We start from the raw sequence: 26,218 nt of genomic DNA on the forward strand, positions 1-26,218 counted from the left end.
GGCCACTTTAATTTCCAAACTGAAGTTCTGGTTATACGACGGTCAGATAGCGGACTGATGACTGAATAGGACAAAAAACCCGAAAAAAAGCCGGATGTAAACTTACGTCGTCCTGTAAGGCGTCGTCGTCTACGCCCTGAAAGACAAAGAACAGTTATCAAAATATAGTGTCTCTTACTTGTTTCACGATAACTGAACGTTAAGTAGTTAATGAACCAAACGACCATTCTAAGTTAGCTCCCCCACTAAAACATATAGAAAATATGCTCAAAAGATGTTTTGTACGGATGAAATGTGTATATTCAGACCACTCGGTTATTCTGAGGATATTCAGCAACATTTCTCTGTGCCGTCTGTATTTTGATCAGGGAATATAAACTTGACTGTTTGCAATAGGCTATTCTACAGTTGTGTGCTTGGTGTCATTGTCTTGTATTGGAAGTGAGGCTGGGGGTGACCTTGCCTTGATACAGACCTCACTGCTTTTAATATGCAAATGCAAACTAATAAGCAAAAGAACAGCATGATCTACATATGAAAAGAAGTGAGGTTTGTATTAAAACAAGGTCACCCCCAGCCTTGCTTAGAATCCAAGACCAGGTCACTTAGCACACATCTCTAAAATGGGCTATTGCTCATTCCGAAGTTCATAAATGGACTGGGCCCTAGTTTACACATTGTTCAAATTGAGTCATATGGAGAAATGAACATAATCGCCAGAAATATCACTCAAAAATTAGTAAGTTTACTAAGTTTGGTTATGTTTCATTGCGTAGTAACCAGGCTGTGACCTGTCAAAGGTCGCCCAAATTCCACACTAATGTCTCTAATTCTTAGATGGCGTCGTCTCTTATTTTCTCGATTTTTGGAAACTTTCTACATGGTTTCAATCTAACGACAGAACCTTAAACTTGGTAAACTGACCAATTTTAATGTGATCTTTCTTGTGATAGACTCCAATTTCTGATAAAATGAAAATTTAAAAACTCCCAAACTGGGAGTTTGATAAATGAAAAGAAAACATGCCTTGACTGAATTTCACCTAAATCTAGGAACGTTTGGAGCGTCATTCAAACTGCAAATGAGTTGCGAGTCCTCTAGTAGCATGAATATATTTATTCAGTTCATTTAGAGCAGTTTTTAATATTGAATGTCAAAAGTAACAAATTGTTTCCTTCGGTTTTGCTTTACTACGCTCTGTGATTTATTACCAAAACTCGCGCCACTTTCTCAATACCCTGCTCAACTAATGTGAAGCAAAACCCAAGCCAATCGTGACTTTGTTCGGTTATAGACCCTATCGCTAACGTTTCACCGCCTCATAATACATACATCTTCTCCTTCTCCTTCGCCTTCGAGGAAGTCTCCTGTTTCGCCGTCTTCTACGTCTCCGCCTTCTCCTGCGTCGTCGTCGTCGTCTTCTCGCGCGTCTTCGTCTTCTTCTTCGACGCCGTCTCCTGCGTCTTCTCGCTGAAGAACAAAAAAGAGTCAAGATATGCTCAAGTGGTTAAATTGGTAGGTGTTGGTGTTTTGCGTTGGAGGTTTCGATAGAGTAGGGACTAAAAGTGGGCTGAGACAAGTCCAAATAACTTATTAATAAAGCCACAAGATATTCCTTTGAGACGTTTTTTTAATATGTTGACCACGCGTCTGTTTATTGCATCGGAGACTATTTTTAAAGTTATACTTTACTTTCCGTGAGTGACTAAGTACAAGTTTGAGCACGAGGAAGGGTGTTTTATCTGTTTCAATGAATCTAAGAAAGTCTGATAAATTGCAGTGTCTTCCACTTGATGAAAGTGGATAACAGCTAACAAACTCGCGGCTCAATACCTTCTATCTTAATGCCAACATCAAATGTTTGTATCTTGGGGACAGAATTCGAAGTTAGACTGTCGCTTATTTTTTTGTGTTGACAATAACCCTATTACTGCACAGAAACTAGTGTTAATTAATGTTGGCTACGCATTGGCTGGAATGGAAATGGATTGACACTTGAAAAATTTTTTTTTCTCCTGTGTATTGTTGAGAAGTCGCTAAAACCTGACAATGGTTTGTTCTTCCTCTGATAATGCCCTTACTGAATATTCTCTTCCCTGGGCTCGAACAGCAATTTCTTTTCAGAAAAAAAAGGCTCTTTGTCAAACTTGTGAGCAGATTTGGCCAAAGTACAGGACAATCGCGGTAATAGTGACACTTTAGGCAGGGCTTTTAATAAGAAATTGAGGTAGGTGGCTCTCCTTATGCCGCACCAGTCGAGGAGCGAAATAGGTAGAATTTTCAAAACTTACGAACGTTAGAAAAGTTGTCTTTTACATTCCAACCAAAGAAATATGAGAAATGTGAGAAATGTGGCCATATTCTGAATCACAAAATGGCTCAGCAGATTAAAAACTTGACAGATGGCAGACCCTATGCAAAAATAGAAGAAATTCTGAATATTCTTTTGTCTGCATTCAAAATAGGCTCACTACCCTCGTTGGAGGTGAAATTTCTTTATATTTTCGAACTCTAGAACGAGGTTAGTAGGGCTAATTTGAATGCAGACGAAAGAATATTAAAATGTCAGCCATTTTTGCATAGTGTCCATAGACATTTTTTTTTTTTAAGTTTTCTAGTGAAAGAAATTGCTCAGTTGAGGTAAATGGTATTATATTTTACACTGTTCTTATATTTTTGGGCTGAATTTGGCACAAACGTCACATGAATTATAAACGGTGATTCGCAACAGAATGCCCGGGGGACCTCCGACAGGAACTGGGTCTTATTGAAAGCCCTGCTTAGGGGTTCAACTTATGAAAATTTGGAAAGGCCGAACAGCGTCACTGAGACTTGGAAAGATAAGAGGATGGTAAGAGGAGAATGGGCACAGGGTAAAGTATCGATCGCACTATCAGCGAAGCCAACTGCTTTTGACGCCGGCATTACAATCCAAAATTCCCTAGTTTAAATACCGCTCTCACTGCTAGCTGAATTTATTTGACAGGAAAAACCAAGTTTAACTCCTTAATAACGTTCGTAAACAACCAGCTGGTCTGTCTCTTGCAGTTTAGAATTTTTTTATCCTTGTTATGCTCAATTTGAAATATCTTTTGTGTTTGTTGATACCTGGTTCAAATGCCTGCAAACTAGATTATTATTCGAATTATTCATATTTCTTTTAAACTTCTTCACTTACAGGTTCGACGTGGTCGCCTTTTGATTAATTTTTTAAAGCCTGTCCACCTGTTACGATACTTCACAGAAGCAGTTCTTCCCCTCCTCTTTACAAGCAACCGGCGACGATGATAAATAATACTATACTTCCGACGACGAATCACCCGCCTCCATTTGCGTTTGACCATCATGTACAGCCGTCTTCTTATCATCATCATGCGTGCCCACATACGTTTGAACTTCAACATCAGCATGTTCGCCTTTCTTCGAAGGCGCTGCAATCGCCGACGAATCCTCAGATACCAGTAGCCTCGCCGCCTAACTATACGCTTCCACTTCCTGCCTATCAAGATGTACCAAATGCCGCGTGTCTTTCTACACGGCCGCCATCGCTTCCTGAAGTAGATTTTCACTCGCCGGCCGGTTCGTCGGAGTCTGTAACGTCGACGGCCAATCTTCACGTACCATAGCCTTCCGCCTCGTCTCAAACGCCGGTAACGTCTTTTGAAGTAAACTCGCGGGCGACCTGAGTGGGTAAGAGAGTTTTAAAATTGGACAGCCTGAAAGTAAGCCGTGGGCGACCTGAATGGGTAAGAGAGTTTTAAAATTGGACAGCCTGAAAGTAAGCCTCTTCTCCCCTGATCCTCTACCTAGACTAACAAGTTTAAAAACTCCCAGCAGGGATCTTTATCGCTTAAAAGGAAAAAATAAAGAGGTTGCACCATCTGTTTCAGTGCGTTACTTTATTTTCAACGAAAGACTACTACGAAACACTTACGTTTTCTTCTTCGTCCGTATCTTCGCCGTCTCCTCCTTCGCCTCCTTACACGACGAGCTACACATTGAAAAAAAAAAGGCTTGATGATGAATGCCAAAGTTACATGTATAACTGTAGAAAGACACCGAGTGGCGTTTTCACAGTGAACTCCCTCAACCGACCTAAAAAACCTTAGACAAAGTTCCCGTGATAATCCTCAAACTGCAAATTAAAACTTGACAAATCTGCGTTTCACTAGACTGTTCACAGTCCGCTATTTTTCCGTGGGATTTTCGAGACTCGACAGCGTATGAGTCTCGAAAATCCCACGGAAAAATAGGGGACTCTGAACAGTCTAGCTTTTCGCCGCATGTCATTTTTTTCTACTTCCAACGTTGGTTGGTATTGATCAACAGTGAGAGAAGGGGACATTCGCGTGCTGTTGACGACAAAGTCGTATACGCCTACACACACGTGTCTAACACAACGCAGTCAAAAAGCACTTCCATAAAATACGTACGTCTTCGTCTTCGTCGCCTTCTTCGTAATCCATATCTTCTTCGCCTCCTCCTCTTCCTCCTCCTCCTCCTCCTGCCACGGTATCTCCTTCGTCTTCGCCATCGCCTTCGCCTTCTTCTTCGACGGCGTCTCCTTAATCCGTACCTTCTTCTTCGTCGTCGTCGTCTTCTTCTCCTTCTTAACCGATATCGTCTTCGTCTCCAGCGTCTTTTCACGCGTCTTTTTCTTCTCCTCCTTCTTCTCCTTGCTGCAATAAAAAACACAAAAGGTAAGAAAGTATATTCAGTTTTATTAAAAACTGAATCATTGTATAATGCAATTCGAGCGATTTGATTGGCTTAGCGGCCATGGTATGCCCGAGAAATGGAGACCATTAAAATGTCTTCTAATTGTTTTTGCAAAGCGAAATCAGCAAAATCTAGCAATATTTCTTGATAGCTTTTAATAAAACAATTATTCCACTCACGCTTGTTGGATACGCGCAGCGTTGGCTATCTATCATCTCATATCCAACAACCGTGAGTGGAATAATTGTTAAATATTTCAACATTATTGGTATAGTTTGATAGCCCGCTCTATAAGCTTTAATTTGATATACGGGTTTAGGTATCTACAGTTTAAACCGGACGCGACACACCTCTAAAAGTATACGGTAACCTTAATAACCTCGACCGTTAGGTCGTTACTGGAAAATCTCAAACCTCGGCCTTGCCGTATTGACCGAGCTCAGTTTGAGATTTTCCCGTAACGATCTCAATCTCGGTTATTAAGTAGTTAATAAAAAAAAATTGAAAAAAAAATCTCATTTCAAAGTCTGGTGATTTAATTCAATCTAACTTCCCAAAGCCTTACCTTTCCTTGCCTTCCCGAAACGACCTCTATATCGAACCCTATAACCTCGTCCTGTTTTCTTCACAACCAATCTTTTACCGCGGTACTTGACGCTGTACATAAGTTGTCTTCTCACACGCCGCCAGCCCCGCTTGAACCTGATGAAGTAACGTCGCCCAGAACACTTGATAGGCCTCCATTTCCTTCCGAAGCGGATCCTGAAAGTGCGTGAATTTCTCGGCAGCCGGATGAAGCTTTTTTTTCTGCGTATTGTCCAGGAGCGTCCACGATAGTAGATACGTTGCCAGCCACCGATGTAGATATACCAGATGTTACGTATACGTCTTAACGGCCGCCATCTTCCACCATACTTGAGATTCATTCTTCGTCCTCCTCGGCGGATTCTGTATCTGATTCCTTTGACTTTGAAGATCCATCGACGTCTCCATTTTCTCAAAACGCGTGGACGTCTCTTGAAATAGATCCTACGTCGCCTCCAGACTAGGCAAAAAGAAAAGAAGTTGTGAGTTCCAGCGAATGCTTAAACCTTATGTATTTAAATCAAGAGAAACGAGCACAGTATTCCTCTTCCCTCTTCTCAAGATGGGGTGTCTTTTTTCTTAGTCTTCCCAACAATTCGCCGAGACTTATCAATACTGCAGAGCCGCATTGGGCTAAGTTTGAGTTTTATAGAATCATGCGCAACTGGGTGGCTTTGCTAAGACATTAAGTTGTTCGTTTGGTTTTATTGTAAGTTGTCAGAATGTTAAAAAAAGGAATGTAAATAATTAGTCCAAGCAGAAAAATATTCAATGTAAATATCACATGCCATGTAAGTAACCGCTGTTTTTCTTTTCGTTTTTTTCCTTTCACCTATGTGTAGTAGGTTATGTACCTTGCTGTAAATTAGACTTGTATATTGTATGTTTAAAACAAATAAAGAGTATTTTAAAAAAAAATTAATTATTAAGACTGTTTCCCCTGTTTTTATAAAAATCTGTTTTCAACTGACCTTGAAAAAATTTTCCTTGAACCCAATTTTTCCCTCACATTTATAAAAATCTGTTTTCCCCTGACTTTTTCCAGACCTTGAAAAAAATTATTTTCTCCCTGACTTTTTCCTGGCTTTGAATAAAACTGTTTTCTTCTGACTTTCACCTTAAGGTAGCAGCCCTTTGTAACTCAAATGTGACCGACTGAACTCTAAGTTAGCGTTTTATGAAGCCATGCACATCTGGGTGATTTTGCGTAAGTTGTCAGGGTAATTATATTATGGTTTGTCAGATTTTCGGTTGCACATGTGACGATGTAAAGTGTAAGAAAGTTTTCGATTTCCCTCACAACTAGTCAATCCTTTTAAGAAGCGTTAATTCAAATTAGCAATTTTTAAAAAGTTCTTACACAGGAAATAACAACAAAATCTTGTTTACCTCCTCGGCGTTTCCTTCGTCCAAATCTGCGTCTTCTCCTTTGTCTTCTGCGTCGGCGTGTTCTGCGCCTTCTTCGGCGTCGACGTCTTCGTCTTCGACGTCGTCGTCTTCGTCTCCTTCGCCTTCTTCTTATCCTTCGTTTGAGCCAACGAGGTCTTCGTAAGCCTAAAAGAGCAAAATCGCTTAAGAATTACTATATTACTCAATAAAGACAAGTATTTAAAAATTACCGTCACTTTGGGGGACAAACTCCACCGCTATGACACAGACCGTTAATAATAACAACAATAATAATAATAATAATAATAATAATCTTTTATTAGGAAGCTCCATTACTAAAAGTGGTTTACATAGAAGTCCTAAAACTAGATATATATTATATAATGATACAACTAGAAATAATAAAATATAGAGCTAAAATCGAAATATATATAAACTTAAATATAAAAAGCAAAAAAAAGACACTTCTTAAAAATTGGCAAACTTGCTGAATTTCTTACAGTTCTCTCTAACTCATTAAAGTCTTTGAAACAGCGGTACCGCGAACGGTGTTTTCCCCAATTGTATTTGATTTTGGGGAGCTTTATAGTATCTTTGTTGCGAGTATTGTAGAAGTGCATAGCACTCTTTCTTACAATGTCCAAAAAATTATCCAGTTGGCCATTAATACATTTATATGCATATATATATCGATGACATTTCCTACGTTCTTCGATATTCAGCCATCATAAGACTGTTAAAGCATCAGTTGAAGAGGAGTGAAGTGATCTATCTAATATCAACTTAGCTGCTTTGTTTTGCAGAATTTGCAATTCATTCATTAGTGAGACATTGTCCTTGTCTCCCCAAACTAAATCAGGTAGCACTAAGCCGTTATAAAAAAGTAACCGGGCATCATAAGGTAAATAAAACTTAATTCTACGTAAAAGACCAAGGTTTTTATTAATCTTAGATGAAATATACTCAACATGGTCGGACCATGTAAGAGTTGAAGACAACATTACTCCCAAATATTTAAAACTAGTTACAGAATTGATATATCTGTGTCAAAAATAGATAACGAGAAAGAGGAAATACCAACAAGTTTCCTATTACTGCCTATAATCATGGATTTCGTCTTAGTAAGGTTCAAAGTTAGTTAGTTCTGTCCCACTGTAATCTACATTCAAAAGCTTCGTTCACACTTAGTTAAATGCAACCCTTGCACGTGCGTTTTGTTGTCTTTATCCGCTTCTTTTTACTACCTTTAAAGAGCGGGGCCTCTTTTTGCTACCGCGCATGCGCTCTGCGCACCTCGGAATGGTCCGAGAATCTCAGTTTTGTTAAGGACACGGTGCCTACTAAAACAAAGATATTATTTTCGCGCAGTTTATGAACTTTGCGCGAAAAATAGACCTTACCAACGGCTATTGGAATCCAAAAAAAGAAACTTGGAGTAGCCATTTATTTTCTAAAAGAAATTGGAGCTTCAATTTTGTTACGTATTTGAAAGTTTTTTTAAAGAATTTTTGCTGCTTAATTATCTTTGTAGCATGTGTGGTTACCTAATTTTCTTCGTTGTTTTCCAATAGATTGGATTTGGAGTCCTTGTCAACATCTGTTATCCCCTGACTTTTGCCTCAAGGTAGCAACCCTTCTCAACTCGCATGTGACCGATTGAACTTAAATAATTCTATTCTTACCTCTTCCCCTACGTCTTTTCACTCTTCTTACTGTCCTCCAGCGTTTTTTTCCTATTCTGATTTTGTATCCTTTCCTTCCTCTTCTCTTCACTCGATAAAATCGACGGCCGTATTTAATATAACGCCTTCGCCGTTTCCTGATTCGCTTCCAACTTCGTCCTATGCGCAAACTCCATCTTCTCCTGCGACACCTACAAAAACGGCAAAAGGCTTAGTCCATAATGGCGTTGAATGGTATTTCAACGAGCACGCATTTGGTCCTTAAATTCCAAAAATATCATTATATTCAGTTTCGGGAGGGACTAGAGAAGAAACATTCCGTGGCAACCAGGAAGTGAACCATCAGCCCGCAATGGCTAGTGCAGAATCGAATCATCATGAATCTCAAGCAGATAGAAAAAACCTAGTGCACAAAAATCATTTTATGACATGCTCACATTTTTACCTTCTCTCTTTATCGGCCTTTAAAGAAACAAGAGTCGGTAATTATATCGACTTGCTCCTATTCGCCAATCATTTTTATCCTTGGGAAGAAGAACAAGAAATTCAACCACTGATAATGCAACGAGCGGACTGCAAAAAGCAAAATAAATGACAGCAAACTCCCCTCTCAACGGGTACAAACGCCTCCAAGCAACAAGCGCGTACTTTGCATCCTAGTGACTTATTTGCCACGGCCTGGAAATTGTAGACGGCCCGTATCCCTTCTCCGTTGTTCGCAATCTAACCCAACGAGAGGTAAGCAAGTACTGAATGATCTCAAGCATTGTGTTTACCTGACAACTCTAACAACTCGCTTGAATCGGATGGTAAATGTCCATCTCAAGCGAATCCACCTTTTTCTCCAACGGATATAACGGCCTCTGCGGCGTCGAATGACAGGGACCGGTCGTCGTCCAATTCGCACATACCATCGTCTACGTCTTCGATAGATTCGCCTTGATCGTCCAAATACTTTTACGTTGAGTCTTCGTTTGAATCGCCGGATTGCGATTCTTCGTCTCTTTATCCTGACGACGTATCGGCGGCGAGTTTTTACTGCACGATAGCGACGACGGAAGTAGAGACTGGTTCGTTTTCGCCGCCCTGCAACAAAGCGGACAAACGTATCAAGGCAGGTAACATCTTAAAACGATCACTGTCAAAAGAACTAAAGATGAAAACTTTTCAAATATGAATAAATAAGATAAAACATAAATGGGAATTTCAGTGGTACATCCACAGAGTGGCTATTCGTCGACTATTTCCAGCTCGAACTGGATTTGGAAATGTTGATTTTTGTGGAGGGAGGAAAACCGGAATACCCGGAGAAAAACCCTCAAAGCAAGGAGGAGAACCAACAACAAACTCAACCCACATATGACGTCAACTCCGGGAATCGAACCCGGGCCACATTGGTAGAAGGCGAGTGTTCTTACCACTGCGCCATCCTTGCTCCCCTAAATCCTTCTGAAATTCTACCAGAAAGTGTTACAGGAAATACAGCTAAAAGGCTAGCATGTTATTTGCGTACATTTGACTAATGATTCATTCTGTTTTTTTCCACTGGCCTTAAAAAGAAATAATTTGTTTTCTTAGCCTGACATTGGGGATTCTTTATCACCAATAATCGAAATATAGCTTGTGTATCCGTACGCTTCATGGGTATAAATTATGGAGCAAACGCTAAGAATTTGGTAAAATAGTTCAAGTTGCAAGTCTCCTTCTTGGGCTACAAAGCTGCTGTCGCGCGACCTTCAAAACACTTGAAAGAAATGTGATGTTATATTTTTGACCCTGGCGAAAAGATGATAGACTTTTTTTTCAGTCGGTGTCACAGACATACCCGGAAAAGGAAACTCGAATTCCCCAAAAGGAGTTTTTCAAAATACTCGTAACGCTAGTGCCAACGAGACGGAGAAGTACAGTTTTAGTGGCTACCACCTCCAATGGAGGCGAAGCCACTATACTATCGTGTTAAGTGAGTGCGTGATCGTAACAATAGAATACCAACCTTCACCCGATTATGACCCGATTTTCACTACGACAGGTTGACGAGATCTTAGTCTTGTGCTATATCAGTAGCCACACGAAGTCTTATACTGCCTTTGTTTTTAAAATATAAGAACACCCTTTCGAGTGTCTTCCCTTTGCCACAAATGGCAACGATAACCAGCTTTAGATTGATGAAAATCCACATTGCCACAGCTAGAATTCAATACTTTTCAGTAACATTTATTTTGATGATGATACTGATGCTCATACTTTAAATTAAAGTTTACTTAAAGAAACCGTACTAAATTAAGGTCACTGCCTCCCAATACGCAGATATTTTACCATGGTTTGTGGCTTTGTGGGAAAAGCAGATCTTAGCAAAGGCTATTGAAATTCAAAAACAAATTGAGGTTGACCACGAACTCTTCAGAGATAATGACGCAACGACAATTATAAAAAGCTTTAAAACAAGCAACAATGTTTGGCACAATTTTTCCAACGCGAAGCTTAAATGTCTCTGAAAAAGTCACGGTCTTTTGGGATTTCAATAGCCCTTGCTAGGATCATCTTTCCCTTCATAGTCACAAACCACAAAAACTATCTTTGTTGTGGTGGCACCATCCTTCACCCAGACCAAATGTAAAACAGCTCAAAGTTATGCGCTTTCTTTGCTAATTTTTATGTCTTACTTCTGTATTTCCTTTTACGTCTCCTGATTATCCTCCTTCGCCTTCTTCTTCGTCTTCTTCTTCGCCTTCTCCTGCGTTTACGAAGTCGCCTCCTCCTTCGCCGGCGCCTACGCAACCGGTATCGTCGGCCACCTAAAAGATACGGTTATCTTAAGCAAATAACGTTCTTTGTCAAAAAGGCAGCCAATAGATATTGACAATAGCAGAAACTTTGATTGGCTTATGAATACTAAACAATCAGCACATATCTCACAAGTACTGAAGGCGTCCAAGTAAACAGTACACTAGAGTGAAATGAAGCCATTATTTTCCGATGGAATTTTCTTCCTTCGGTCAGCAAAGAAACTTCCCCATATAAAGGAGCTTGTGATAAAGAGCGATTATCGTTTGACCTTTGGAGATCGTCGCCGTAAGTGTTCATTACAGAGAGTTAGGCTTAAATCCTCCTCTATTTCACACTTAAGACGGAACACTCCGATATGAAACCGTAAACGCTGTTGGATTGACTAAACGGATTGTCAAGGAACGAATGGCATCAAAGAACAATATGGAATATGACTTCCCAAAACGTGTTGGGCGACCCGGCGATCTTCTAATTTGTTTCTTGTTTTGGCTTTGTTCATATGGAATCATTTCGACGCCAAATCGGTTCCTCGCCGGAACTCAAATTCAAGCCTGATCAGCTACGGAATTACTCATGACTCCATTTGGTGGAGTAAGCCGAAACAGTGGCGACAGTCGACGCGAGAGTTCCACTGAGTATGTGTCGACGTGTACTTTCGATTCGTCACAGATTCAAGGAGTAGGACGCTAACAGCGCTTTCTATTTGTTATAAATGGTTGGCCAAACCACTCAATTCGTAAACGGGATGTCCCAATTTGAAGGAGAAGTTACACTAGTCCTTCGAATTTCTTCAAAATAGCGCGTGCCATTTTCAAAGTAATTATTGTTCACGATTTTTCAGCTCCATCCCTTCAAAATGACGCATTCGATATACAGACAGGCCAGCCAGACCAGCCAATAGAAAGCACTCTGAGTAATTAGCCACTCACGTTTGCGGCCTCGTCGTCCTCTTCTTCGTTTTCTTTTTACCCGCAATTTCCTCCAGCGTCTTCCTTTTCTCATCATGTATCTGCGTCCTCGTCTCCTGATCGAGTACCTGTTGCGTCCAACTTTTACATACCGAGTCGTACGTCTGTTGATCCTCTTCCACCTACGGCCAGTTTTGATGCTCCATCTCCTGCCTCGGCACCGCACAACGCGACGGACGCCCTTGAATCGTATCCGGAATCTCCACCTGATGTAGACCTTCTTTCTTGCACGCCAGATGTAGCGTCTTCCGCCACGTCGGTGCACTCTATATCGTCGCCTACCAAACCGTATACTCCATTTCCCACGTTTGCGTATGATGGGTCGAGGTCTTCCTAGAACCCGGACTGTGCATCTTCCTCTGAGTAAGCCACGGATTTGATATTTTCGTTTTTTGTACCTTACGATGAAACGTCGGCGATACTTGATGCGTCGGTATCTACCTCTGTAACGTACTTTGATCCCGCGTCTCGCTATAAAATAAGGAAAAAGTATGGTAAAATATGTTTTAGTTTTGGAAGGGGGGGGGGAGGGTAGGGAGCACGAAGAACCCAGTGTTTTAGCAGTCTAGGCTTGGCCACAGGGAGAGTTAAATATGACAGAGGAACGACCTAATTTTTTAATTTTCTTAATGAATCGTTTAAAATTGTCCAACGAACTGTTCATCCTCATTTCGTTGCCAAGCTTGTTCCAGAGACGAGAGTACAGCGCTCATGTATTGGATAGACTTCTTTACCATATCTGTCTTAGGTACTGGAATATTTAAACATAATTGTTTTCTTAAGCAGTACCTAGCCTCGTGTTTTACCAATAAGTCTTGAAGAAGGTCAGGCATAAGTTTATAGTAACAGTTATAGGCCAGAACAAGTAGCCGCTGAAAATAAGTATGCCGTAAAGGCTTCCATTCTACAGTGATTAAAACTACCTTAGTTGGCATACAACAAAATAGTATAAGAGGGAGGGTTTGGTCGGTAGCCAATCAGAGAGCCGTATTTGGGTCACATGATCAAAATGGACCGATCAGGAGCAAGATCATGTGACCCAAATACGGCTCTCTGATTGGCTACCGACCAAACCCTCCCTCTTATACTACTCACCAATCAAGGCAAAAAAATAATTCTAGCGGCTCTGGCGTGAAATCGTTCAAGTTCGTCGAACAACGTTTTGTTGCAAGAGCCCCAGACTATTAGACCATATGTTAAGACGACAATATTACTTTGTAGTAGAAGTCCAACCGAGCGTTTACAGGGAGGAAATAAAACGATTTTAAAAGATTGAGTTTCTGTGTAAATTGAGTTGCTGTGTAAATGAGTTCTGAATGTAACACGACTGCAACTTGCCTGTGCCAGAGTCACTGCACGAAATAACAGAATAACGTGGTATTATAAGGAGATTCAGTTTAGGATTGCGTTTACAGCAAACGTCAAACGTGAGATTCGCCTTTATGCTTTCTTGAAAAAATAAGTACATAAGGGGAAAATAGTGCACGACAGTTTTGGCCTTTGATGCTAACGCAAAATTCTTTAATTTTGTTGAGATTTTGAAAACAGCGAGCAGTAAATGAAGGATACCGCGAACGCAATCATTTACCGCTCGCTGTTTTCAGTTTCTCAACAAAATTAAGTAGTTTTGCGTTACCATCAAATGCCAGAACTGTCTTGCACTATTTTCACCTACGTCCTTTTTTTTTTAATAAAACATAAACGCGAATCTCACGTTTGACGTTTGCTGTAATCGCAATCTCTCTAATAAGTCTAATAAGTCCGTATACATCACGTGTACGGAGACATATACTGACGTATAAGGACGCCAGTACATAAGGAGTGTATAATGACCAGTATACCGGTTTAATTCATTATACTTTTGTATACGGAATCCTGGTACAAGTGTATAAGATCCACATTTTTCTTGGCATACCCTGACGTATACTGATCATTATACGGAACTTATAGGACTAATAGGTTATGCGGCGTACCTTAATTTTCCGTATACGACTTCGTGTGCTGATTACAAATCCATTGTGCTATGATTTCACAACGATTACGGTCTTGCTACATATATGAATTCAGTATAACTGACTGCGGTAGCAGTTCCACTAGAAATCCTCTGTTCTTAAATCTATGAACAATCAGTAGGTAGGCTGTAGCGTGAATTGAATGTTGTTGTTGTTGTTGTTGTTGTTGTTGTTCAGTTGATGATGCTGCAAGCCATTACAGTGGACCCAAGGTTCAAGTGAAGCACATGAGTGTGCTAGCAAATATGTGGGGTTTTAATTCAAACTGCCCTACCTTATTTTATTTATTATTTTATGAAAGTGTCAATGTATTTAGACTTGAGCACTAATGAGTGGCACTCTCCAGTTCGAATTAGAATTGGGAAATGATGGTTTTTGAGGAAAGGAGGAAAATGGAGTATCCGGAGAAAAACGTGACAACAGCCACAACAAGCCACATGTGACGCGGAGTCTGGGAATCGAACCCGGACCACATTGGTGGGAGGCAAATGCTCTCATCACTGCGCCATCCCTGCTCCCCACTGTCACAGCTTTAAACTTACTTCGTCGTCTCCTTCTTCGCCGAGTTCTTCGTCTCCTTCTCCTACGACGTCGACGTCTTCTTCGACGTCTACGTCTGACCCTTCTTCGTCTTCGCCGTTTTCTTCTCTTTCGTTGTCTGCGACGCCGTCTGCGATATCGTCTTCTCTTGATTCCTGAAAAAAAAAACGGAATTTAAATTAAATTGAAACAAATTGCGTGAATTGCAATTGACAACAGTGATAAATGATTTCAACATCGGGCAAAGTTTTCACGTCTTCATGGCGTCATAATGGACCTTACAAAACACGAAGGCAACGGCAACGACATCCTCGGAGACCCAGGGGCAGCTAGACGGGTGCAAGGCATTTTCGTGGGCGGAAGTTTGTCTTTAAAATTTCGCCCAAAAAAATCTCCTCTACCCGACTAGCTGCCCCTGGGTCTCCGAGGATGCGGCAACGTCCTATTGCAGCAAAGCAACGGCGTGAAATGACCAAATTCAAAATTTTAACGAGAACATGAGACGTTGAATTTTCTTTCTCTTTTCGGACATGAATGCCGTTGCTACTAATTAAGTTCCTGAGTAATTCGTTCACATTGAACAAATTGAACGGGTTGGAAGAGTCGTAAAGTAGATCCGATAACGTGGATAATCACTTGTAAGTGGCGTTTTCATAGCCGTCGTTATTTCCTACCGTCCCTTATGTGAACAACGAAGATTTATTGCCTGAACGTCCAGAAACTTAACTCGCAAATGCTTTTGAGAACGGTGCCTACTAATACAGAGGTATTTTTGCGTAATTTATGACTATGCGGGAAAGGAAGATCTTAGCAAGGGCTTGTGGAATTCAGAGAGAAATTGGAGATAACCACGCATTTTTAAAGATAATCAAGCAACAATAGTTTTAAAAGGTGCTAAAATACAAAGCAATGTACGGCATTTTTTTTTCCAAATTGAAGCTTTATTATTTCTGAAAAATGCATGGTTACCCCAATTTTCTTTTTGGATACCAAGAGCACTTGCTAAGTTCTGCTTTCTCCGCATAGCTTTAAAGTGCGTAAAAAAATATCCCTGTATTGGTAGACACCACTCATAGGAAACTCGAGTATCGTGAAGTGAGATGCGCAGATCGTATGCACAGTAACACAAGTAGGCACCGTAATTCTGTTGTTGGTCGAGCTGAACTTGGACACACCATAATCGCAAGAAACCATTTCAGTCCAATGACCACCATCCATCACGAAGTTCTGTTCGAATCATGGGAATGATATAATTTTCATTCAAACGTATCAAACATTTCTCCTAAACAACTGTCTCATTGAACTTTGTTAAAGGCGGTCACTCGTGAGAGACCACAACGCCTATTAAGTCGTTTTTATAACTGTTCAAGTATATTAAATAAATCATATTAAAGAATTGATAAGTCATAATCATTGACGCAACTTGTTGCATTTATATCTCTAGAAATGACAAATGAACTAGCTGGTGCCTCGCAATAGCATCGCTACAGATAAACTCTTTCGAAAAGAGCAAAAAGAACTATGCAACCATTTTTGGTTTTGCATATGCAAACCCAAATCACCTACAACCCCTACCCTCGCTCCCCCACCGATCTCGAACACGGACAGTTGGGTTGTTTGTGCTATTGTTTAGATTTCTCGGAAACAACTAAAACTGTAAAAAACAGGATCATTGTATAATGCCATTCCAAGGATTTGATTGGCTTAGTGCCCATGGTATATGAGCCATTATACAATGCCCGAGAAATAGCAGCCATCAAATTGTCTTCTAGTTGTTCTTGCAAAGTGAAATCAGCGAGATCTAGCAATATTTATTGATTTTGTTTTAAATAAAATAATTATTCCACTCAGGCTTGTTGGATATGAGATTATTATAGCCAACTCGACACTACGCGTCTCGTCGGCAATCTATCATCTCATATCCAATGCGCGTTCGTAAAATAATTGCGCTCGACAATGAGGAGAACGCAAACTATTCCAGCCGTCAGGCCCGCGGGTATCGATCGTGATGCCATGCGATTTCAGAGTTTGGACGCCATTTTAAAGTGGCTGGCCCACTTGGCCCCGATCTCACACAGCAAGCCTCGACATTGCGCAGAACCAAATGCGTAGCCTTCAATGATCCATTGAGATGCCATTTCTTCCAAGAAAACAATACAAAACCATCTTAGACGAGCAAACACCGATCGAGCGCACCTACCTAATCTTTGATTATTACTAGTTGTTAATTATACTCACGTCTTCTGGGTCTTTTGGGTCTTCTTATTCGGCGCCATTTGCGGCGGTAACGCAAACGCCAACTGCCTCTCCATTCTGTTTGACCAGAAAAACAGAGCATTTTCTGCATTAGATACAGAATGAGTGCAACTGGGCACTTACCATTTACACAAATCACCAGTTGGAAAGTTCAGACGAACATCTTGGTTCACATTTGTGAGACGAGAACAAACACAAGTAGAAAAAAACATTGTGTGTGAACTACCGTGGGACAAACGGTGTTTCTCAATACGTGTGCTTATCTCACACCAATAATCGCATAATTTTGCAGCACAACTGTGAACCAGCGGCAAGATTCACGAGGCCATCCTTAAGGCCGATTAAGATGGTACAACTTTGCTTACGACTGTCGCATGCGATTTCTAGAGCGCGCGCTGCTCACGTCATGCAAAAAATCGCACACAACTCCCGTCATTCAACATTGCCTATACCTACGATTGTCGTAGGATTTTGGAACATGTTTTAAAATCCTACGACATTTTTTTTGACGTACACGACAGTCGTAAGCGAGTTGTAGGTTTGATTTACACGAGACAATTCGTGTCGTAGGCCTGTCGTAAGCTTGTCGCATGCGACAAAGTCGTACCGTGTAAATCTGCCTTTAGTAAGATGTAATCGACGTGCTTTTTCGTAAGAATGCTCTATTGTTCAGAAACAATACTTAGGCTACATCTTCACTTAAGAAGGGAATAAGTTTATAAACAAACTGCGAGTCGGTGGACGGTGGAAACGGATGTTTGGTTGTATCAAACGTGAATTTCTTTCAAGGAAACCTCCACTGTTGAAATATTAAATTAACGTTAAATTGTTGAAAATGCAACCTAATTTTAAGTTTTGTTGGAAATTATGGAAATAATATTTCTGTGTCGGAGAAAACAGGATTTAATTATTGCCAATTTTCGTGTTTAAATTTCCCGGGAGCCGCCATGTTGGATTTCATGACGTAACACGGTTGCTCAATGGTTTCACACAAAACAACATCCGCTCACTGACAATAGCGGCAACCGTATGACGTCATAAAATCCAATATGGCTGCGCTCGGGAAATTTAAAAGCGAATACAGACGATAATCGTATCTAATTTTTAGCACACTTGAATGCTACTTTACTTTTCAAACTAAAATTTAGATTTAGACATTTCTAACAATTTAACGTCAAAGTTTGTTGTCAGAGTGGAGGTTCCCTTTCGAGACTGGAGTTTCCCACTAACGCACGTTTTCATAATTTCAGCCGTAATGGCCGCCAGCCTCCAGTTTAATTTGCAATATTACTAATTGTTCAAACAGGCGGTCCATGGGGAGAGAGAAAATGATCCCCAAAGAAATTCTCCCAACAAGTGCAATACGGAATATGCAATGGACAGTGAAGACAACATGGATATTGAGCTCAAAGTGCTCATGTTCACGCTTATAAATTTCTCCCAAGAACCCAGCATGCACTTAAGGTGGATTTCCTCTGTCGCGTAAATTTTACGCGCGTACAGACGTAAATTTAGCTGGCTTTACTTACGTAAACAAAATAAGAAGGGATGTATGAGCCGCGTGCGTAGATGTAAAAAGTTGAACAACGCTCAACTTTTTACGTTTACGCAAGCCGTTCATGCGTCGCTTCTTATTTTGTTTACGTACGTAAAGCCAGCTAAATTTACGTCTGTACGTACGTAAAATTTACGCGACAGAGGAAATCCACCTTTACAAAAAAACCTTTTTTAATGCCATTTTTAAGCGTTGAATCAAGGGGATTTGCTTGTGATCGTTACCTCCACCCTCTTTTTTAACTTTAAAAATTTAATTTTGAGCGGCTTTTAGTTTATGGAAAACTGACCAGGACTCTTCGTCATTAAATGATTCGCCTCTTTTTACGTCCTTTTACGTCTTAACTTATGACTACAGCTACTCACGTACTTTTAACCCGTCTTCTCCTTCCCTTGTATCTGACAAATCTGCGGATTCGACGTCTGACTCGTCTCCACTTTCCTTTAACGTACAGTTTCCACTTTCTTCTTCTCTTGACGATTCTCAAGCGTTTCCGCTTAAATATCAGCTTCAAGCTCCAACGTCTCACTTTTATCCAACGTCTTGAGTATCTGAACATCCATGTTCTTCTTCTTCTGCGGATCCAACACCACCTGCCGTTATACCGTACATATCTCCTTCTGCTTCTAATTTTATACGGAAGCCATTTGCGTCGAACATACAACAGCAATCTGCGGCGCATTTTGGGTAGTCGATAACGTCGCCGTCCAACCTTGATTGACCATCGCCGTTTGCGCCTCAGTTTCAACCTCCTCCCTCGGAAAATCACTCTTTTTCTTCTAAATCTTTTTGGCACTTTTAAAAAGTAAAAAGATAATTTTAGAGTAAAAAAATGCACTATCACTGTCTCGCTTATAAATTTCTCGCACACCACCATTTTGATTTTCTTAAAGGCAACCGTTCCACACATAGACCTTAATTTAAAACATCCCTCATCCTTGAAATCCCCGCGCATAAGCCTCCCCCACCACCACTACCCTTTTTTTTTTACCTGTTGCCTAAATAATCACATTCACAGACCAGTCGGAAAAGCTAGAGGGCGGGAACAATGTTTTTTGTTGTTGTTGTTTTGTTTTGTTTTTTTAATGTCTGAGTTTAAACCCGTTTTTGTAGTATGAAGCAACTGATAACATTTCTACCCCTCCCCCCCCCCCCCCTCCCAGATTGGATGCTAGTGCATCTTAATATCCCCAGCAGAATGTCACCGGTACCCATTTATCATGTATACGACTGCGTGAACAGAGACAATGTGGAGCAAAGTTTTTGTCTAAGGAAATAACGCAGTAATGAAGAGACCAATCTAGCCTCGAATCACCGATCGAAAGTCCGACGCGCTCCACTCCTGCTGCTGAACAAATGCTTTACATAAACAACTGTCTGACTTAAACGTTTATCCAAGCGGTCACTCGCGAAAGATGCCACTACGCACATAAATTCTTTTCCGGCTATAACTTTTCAAAAATGTGAAATAAATTGTACTTAAAAATTGCAAGTCATAATTTTTGAAGGCATTGGTTGAATTAATATCTCTTGAAATGACAAATGAACTATCTGGTGCTTTTCAACACTCTTTCACGATGAAAAAACAGAACAATTATTCAACCATTTCCATTTTCTGTATGCAAACGAAAATCAAATGAAAAATCTTTAAAAGCTTATCCTCTTAATCTTATTTCCCAAACAGCCGGGTCGCCTGTTCTGTTATTAAGATAAAGTAAAACGTTTTGTGGAACAACTAATATTGTACTCACTTATTAGTCCAAAGAAACGCCGCACTTTCTTTGGTCTACTCAATCTTCCATTTCGCTTTCGCACAGCGTACTTTCTTCCTCGTCTTTTGAGCCACCGGCGCCTTCCCCTAACTCTTATGAAGCGCCTTACCCGACCAATCAATCTAGTCCACCTCTTTTTGACCCTAAACCGCCATCCACCGTACCGTCGAATCAGTCGACGCCGCTTTCGCTTGAAACGGATAACAAACCGCGGCCTGGAAAGCTTTCTCCATTTGCGACCGCGCCGTCTGTAAAACCATTTTCTTCCGCGTCGCTTTATTCGGCAAATCCGTCGTTTAATTCGTACCCTCCATCTTCCTCGTCTTACGATCACCTTGCGGTATCGCTTTTTCCAGTACAACCCTATTCTTCGGAAAACTCTGCGGACTGGCTTTCTTTTCCCGCCCACTTTGATGAAGTATCGTTTTCTGGTTCTAATTCGGCAGGCTTTGCGGCGGTAGCGGATGTATCGGCCACCTGTTTGAGAAATAAATGGACCGTTTTTGTGTACTAGAAACGGAAATAGTCTACGTGGGGGATTGCCGTTTACACAAATCACCCAGCTGGACATTTTAGGCGACAAGCCTGCTTCATACATGTAAGATAAACCAGTGTAAACACGAGCACAGGCTCACAAAAAAATGAGTGTGAACAAGCACGATACGAACAGTACTTCTGTTTTTCTTGTGATTATGATTTTTACTCACGCTGTTCTCACTAGTAAAATAAGAACAAGAACTAAAGTAACATACGCACAGTGTTGCTGACATCTTAGGTTTGTCTCACACCGGTTCATATTCATGACATAAGCAAAAGCGCCAGTGAGATCCCGAGACAAGCAGGCCCACAAAAGTAAGGCCTCAAAGCCTGGTTTCCACATTATGCAGAGGTTGAAAAGTACGTAAGATTTTGGGGAGCGTTGACTTTGTTTTGGGGGAAAACTTTAAACCTGAAAATGTTTTAAAGATTTTCTCAAGTTACCCGTTACAGTATTGCCATGAATCAATGAGCACGTGAGATCAGAAACCTATTAAATGAATTATTTGCCGTAATGCGGTATCAAGTTACCTGTCAAATGCTTGTGCCGCTTATTCTAATGATGTGTGTAAGACATTAAGCAAGCCAGCTCTCGGTATTTTGTAATGTTTAAAACACGAGCAGCAGTGTTTTTACTTTTATCGGGATTTAAACCACTAGGCGCAGCCGATAAAACACTTGCTGCGAGTTTTTTGAACGGCTTCAAAAACATTCCTGGAAAAGTTTGTGCAAAGAGAAAAAACATTAAACAAGGATGAGGTTGTATCGGGTTTTAAAACCACAGCACGTGATGTTTTATCGACCATTTGATAGGTAAATGGGCTTATGAATTATTAATTAGTTTTTGAAGGACTGTATAGACTAAATTCACCTGTATTTATACCGCCAATTTTAAAAACCGAAAGGCCAAAATAAACATGTTCAACTGATTCTCAGCCTGAGGCCCGTTCTTAGTATATAAAAAAAATTGAAAAAGGAAGCCAGCCTGATATGGAAACCAGGCTTTAAGCCTGATTCACACTTGTAACACACCGGTCTCAGCTATTTCCCGTGCATGTGGTTGTGCTTGCGAAAATATTATAACCGATAATCATACCCAGTTTCGTCTGACACTGAAACACTATTTCCATGTTTTGCAAAGAAATATGAAATTAGACTTCATCTCCGGTAATTTAACGTCAATTTCTTTGAAGACTGGAGGTTATAACTAAGACCCATTTTGACAATTTGAACCGTAATAGAAAGCAGTATTCAGTTTTTCCTTACAGTTCCAGTAACTAATCAAACATACATTCAAGAGGAAAGAGAAAGTGATCGTTAGATAAAATGTCTTGATGTCCAGACAAGTTCTCCCAACTAGTGCCTGAAGAACTCTATGAAGCGCAGTGAGAAGAAAATGGATGTTGTTAATGGATCGTAATAAGGCGGTTAATTTCTCCAGCAACATGCTCTTGTTCTCCCTAGTGAATGTCTTTCAAAAACTCACCATCCACTCAGAAAAACATTTATTGATACCATTGTTCAACGCTGAGTTAAGGTTTGTTTATAACCGATAAGATAACACTGTCACTTTTACTTCTTCGACTGATATGTATCCCTTTTAAAGGCATTTTTACTAATTGTTCCTAACGTATTTTTCAAAATAAAGAATTTAATTTGAAGTGGTCTTCAATAATGGCGTCATTTGACTACAACTATCAGAATTCATTTCGTTTTCTTTTTCAATTCAAATTTTGTAATCCCAGTGGAGAGCAAAGAACAATAGCTCTAATTAGCATGAGAAAACAAAAAACTGAAGGATTCTGGTAGTTGTAGTCAAATGACGCCATAGTGAAAATGTCCTATTCATGGATAAGTGCACGAAGTGCCTACTTAATCGTCGTCTTTCATTTCTTCAAAAACTCATTAATAATTCATAAGCCCATTGACCTATCAAATGGTCGATAAAACATCACGTGCAGTGGTTTTAAACCCGATAAAACCTCCTCCTTATTAGCATGCGGTGTTTTTAACGTTTTCTCGTATGCTAATTTCCAACGTTCATTAAAAGAATCATTGTTATGAACTCTCTTGACACACGCTTTTGAAGCCGTTCAAAAAACTCGCAGCACGTGTTTTGTCGGGTCTTAAACCACTCGGCTGCGCGTCGTAGTTTTAAATTGCGATAAAACACTGCTGCTCGCGTTTTAAGCATTACTTAACTTATGTCAACATCTACTCACGTCTTCTTCGACCTATTCTCTTTCGTCTTTTTCGGCGGCGGCGTCGGCGTCTTCGCCTTCGGCGACGGCGGCGTCTTCGTTTTCTTCTTCTCCTGCGCCGTCTTCGCCTTTTCCGTCTCCTCCTTCGTCTTCGTCTTCTTTTCTTTCGGCGTCTGATTCTTTTGCCGCGGCGACTATACCGTCTGACAACTACAAACGCAAGTGAAAATCCGTTGGTGTTAGTCATAATAATAATAATAATAATAATAATAATAATAATAATAATAACAACCTTTATTTACCCTCGCAAGGTTTAGAGCACAAGTGTTAGTGGGGCCGAGCATTAAACTTCACGAAGAAATAATTCTACGTGCCGATGATCTGGAGCACTTTGCTATTCGTAATCGCAAGCATCACCTTCATCGTCATCATTCTCGTTATTATCTTCATTAACCGTAAAACTAAATGAATGCAAGAAATGACGCACGAGCCCTTTGACTAGTTTGGAGTGTAATTTCAAGCAGCTATTATTTTCCACTGCCACTGCACAGAGGAAGAAACATAAAGCCTCTATATGAAGTGTAAACAAAGACACCTTTGAATTATTGCGTTCGACGTTTAAAGGACGCACTCCTAATACAGATTGGAGTCGAGATTGTATGGGGCAACGTTGAATGAGTGGATCTTGGGACGCGCAGCTGACATCCAAAGCAGATTTTGCATGGGCGCATGACATCTTCACCAACTTGGCAAATAAAAAGGAGAGAGAGCCGCCTGGCGACATCGAACACACTCCCTGATCTTTTCATTATTACTAGTTACTGCTAATTCACCCTATTGTAAGTTATTTCATTTAATTAGCTATACATTTATAAAGGCGTTTCAGTCTGGGTTAAAATCAAACAGTAGTACAGTAATCATTGCGAGTGCCAGACCATATTTGAACAACCTCGCACTACTTACGCCTTCTTCGCCTGAGTACTTTTCTTCTGATGCCGTATGTTTTACCACGGTACTTGATCCTTCGTCGTCCAATTCTCTTAAAAGTGTTTCTGCGTCCCTTATAGCGGAAATAACTCAACCTTCTTCGCTTAATGTTCGTCCACCTCTTTCTCCATCTAAGAAGCCACCTTCTTCCACGGCGTCTCACGCGGCATCGTCTGCGTCTGATACGGATTGTGATCCTAACACGTCTTAAACGTTTCCATTTGCGGCCGCGTTTTTTGTAAAACCAGACACGACCGCGTTTCTTTAGCGGGAGCCAACGTCTTCCAACGAGTAGTCTCCACGTTCGACCAAATCGCCTTATTCTGCACCATCTTCGTCCGATGCGTATTCTTAGCTTCCGTTTGAAACGTTTAATTCGCACCCTTCTACCCTTTATCTTAATAGTGTACCGTTTTCGTTTGTATATTCGGCGCCTTCTTCCTCGGTAGCGGAAGTATACTATCCCTACAAGAGAGTAATAATAGCTGTTTTATTACTTAAAAGCAACAACGCCTCGTGAATGGAATGCTTATTATGTTGACAAAAATGGTTCTAGCCTAGTCTGAGGATAGAAATTTACAGATAAAATCCATTGAATGAGCATTCCAATAAATGCTTAAGTGATTAGAACATAACTGAACTGAACTAAACTGAACTGAACTGAACTGGTGACTTTATTTTAAGAGGGTAGCACACAGTAAGGAAACTGATAACCCAGTGGCCCTATATAGCCCAAAGACCAGACCAGCACCCCGGGACCTCCATGCCCTACTCTTTGCGATTAGTGTCTGGGTTCTTTAACGTCCCACAGGGTTATGAACACTGAAGTGTTGTGAGACGGGGCCTACGATTTATCGTCCTTATCCGCGAAGACTAGAAAGTCTAACCATTTGCAGATGTCATTACAAAGGAAGCACTTTCTCCTCAGTTATTTAAAGACCCTGAGTGTTGGCCCGGTCGCGATTTGAACCCACGACCTCCCGCACGGAAGCACTGCTGTGTTACTCTTAATTATGATGTACAATGTGGTTAAGTCTGGGTAAAATCTTTAAGAGTGCATGACCACTCACTGAATATCTAGTAAGAGCAATTGAGGAGTACTTTACTTAGTTTCCGTTTGTAGGCTGTACAAGGTGATTCTAACAGTAAAGTGCGTGGATGGAATTCTAAAGTATGTGTGTTTGTGGCTTACAGAGTAGTTTTAACCCTATCCCGTCCAAGAGTGCCATATGGCACAAGACGCAAATTTGTGGCAGAAAATCTTGCCCCCTCCTATATAAGACTTGATTTAGCACCCCTCAAACTTTGGAAATGTTTCCTTTGTTCGTTAAGAGTCCAGTTGATATCTTACAACAAGCAATGTACTGAGTGCTGTACATTAAGCTATAGTTTAGGGGGATACCCAATACGTACAACGAATTGGAACACTTACAATGTTTTTCTCCGTTCGTTTTGGACTTCTCTCCCTCTATATATTTGACCTCCTCCATCGCTGTTAGTATGATTTATAGCACACCCCAGCAAATACCTTTTAAATGGCATATCACCTGTGGTCTCCCAGTTCATAGTTACCGATTTAGAAAAATTCAGCTTTTCCCTCAGGCAGGAAAGGGTTAACGTTGGAGCCCAAAGGTCGGCACACAAGAAGGGAGTAATCGCAGGAACTTGATGCAGGGGGTGATGGGAAGAGTCACGGAAAAAGTCCCTTGAAAGGGTAAGACGCGGGGACCTGTCACACATCGGGAGCGCAAAATTTAGCTCGATTTCACTGAAATTAGTGAAAATGTAGAGACAAAAAAGCAGCGGTCCTAAACAATGAAACAGAACTTACTGAATTGACGGCAAAACATTGAAAAGAAATCAGTTCAACAAAACTGCACATTGTTCATCCATAAAATTACCCGGCGTTGTTTCCAGAGTCGTATATTGCTGATATAGAATCAATTAAAATCAAGACAAATACAAGATTTAATCTCCAGGTCAATTGGAAAAAAGTAAAAGATCCAATTAACTTTTACATTAACTTTTGGAATAGAACTGTCGGTCACGCATTCTCTGCAGCAGGAATATTTGGCGAAAACTTATAATGCTGATCAGCGATTGGTTTATTTTTTGATTTGGTCACAGGGAATTGTCCCAATGAACCCAGTTCACACGAAGAGAGAAAGCAAAAGTTCAAGGGACAAGTCCCGGGGACTCGTCCCGCGGACTCGTCCCGCGAATTCACA

The 26,218-nt window shown here is 40.6% G+C and overlaps 1 protein-coding gene across 1 annotated transcript in view; it reads right to left on the minus strand.

The window, feature by feature from the left end:
• Positions 1–26,218, minus strand: part of LOC146467642 (uncharacterized) — a 129,211-nt gene that overhangs the window by 77,390 nt on the left and 25,603 nt on the right. Inside the window, exons 24-39 of the mRNA XM_085125187.1 lie at positions 23,967–24,455; positions 23,025–23,213; positions 20,245–20,742; positions 18,863–19,288; positions 16,921–16,995; positions 14,685–14,837; positions 12,092–12,601; positions 11,039–11,170; positions 9,152–9,461; positions 8,376–8,566; positions 6,694–6,858; positions 5,285–5,764; positions 4,434–4,679; positions 3,179–3,670; positions 1,333–1,470; positions 107–136 (exon numbers count right to left, since the gene is read on the minus strand). Of these exons, the coding sequence (XP_084981313.1) occupies positions 107–136; positions 1,333–1,470; positions 3,179–3,670; positions 4,434–4,679; positions 5,285–5,764; positions 6,694–6,858; positions 8,376–8,566; positions 9,152–9,461; positions 11,039–11,170; positions 12,092–12,601; positions 14,685–14,837; positions 16,921–16,995; positions 18,863–19,288; positions 20,245–20,742; positions 23,025–23,213; positions 23,967–24,455 (4,524 nt within the window). The remainder of the gene's footprint in view (positions 1–106; positions 137–1,332; positions 1,471–3,178; positions 3,671–4,433; positions 4,680–5,284; positions 5,765–6,693; positions 6,859–8,375; positions 8,567–9,151; positions 9,462–11,038; positions 11,171–12,091; positions 12,602–14,684; positions 14,838–16,920; positions 16,996–18,862; positions 19,289–20,244; positions 20,743–23,024; positions 23,214–23,966; positions 24,456–26,218) is intronic.

This window comes from Pavona decussata, unplaced genomic scaffold (assembly GCF_977016875.1).
Source record: "Pavona decussata unplaced genomic scaffold, jaPavDecu1.1 SCAFFOLD_134, whole genome shotgun sequence".
In the NCBI taxonomy this organism is placed as follows: domain Eukaryota; kingdom Metazoa; phylum Cnidaria; class Anthozoa; order Scleractinia; family Agariciidae; genus Pavona; species Pavona decussata.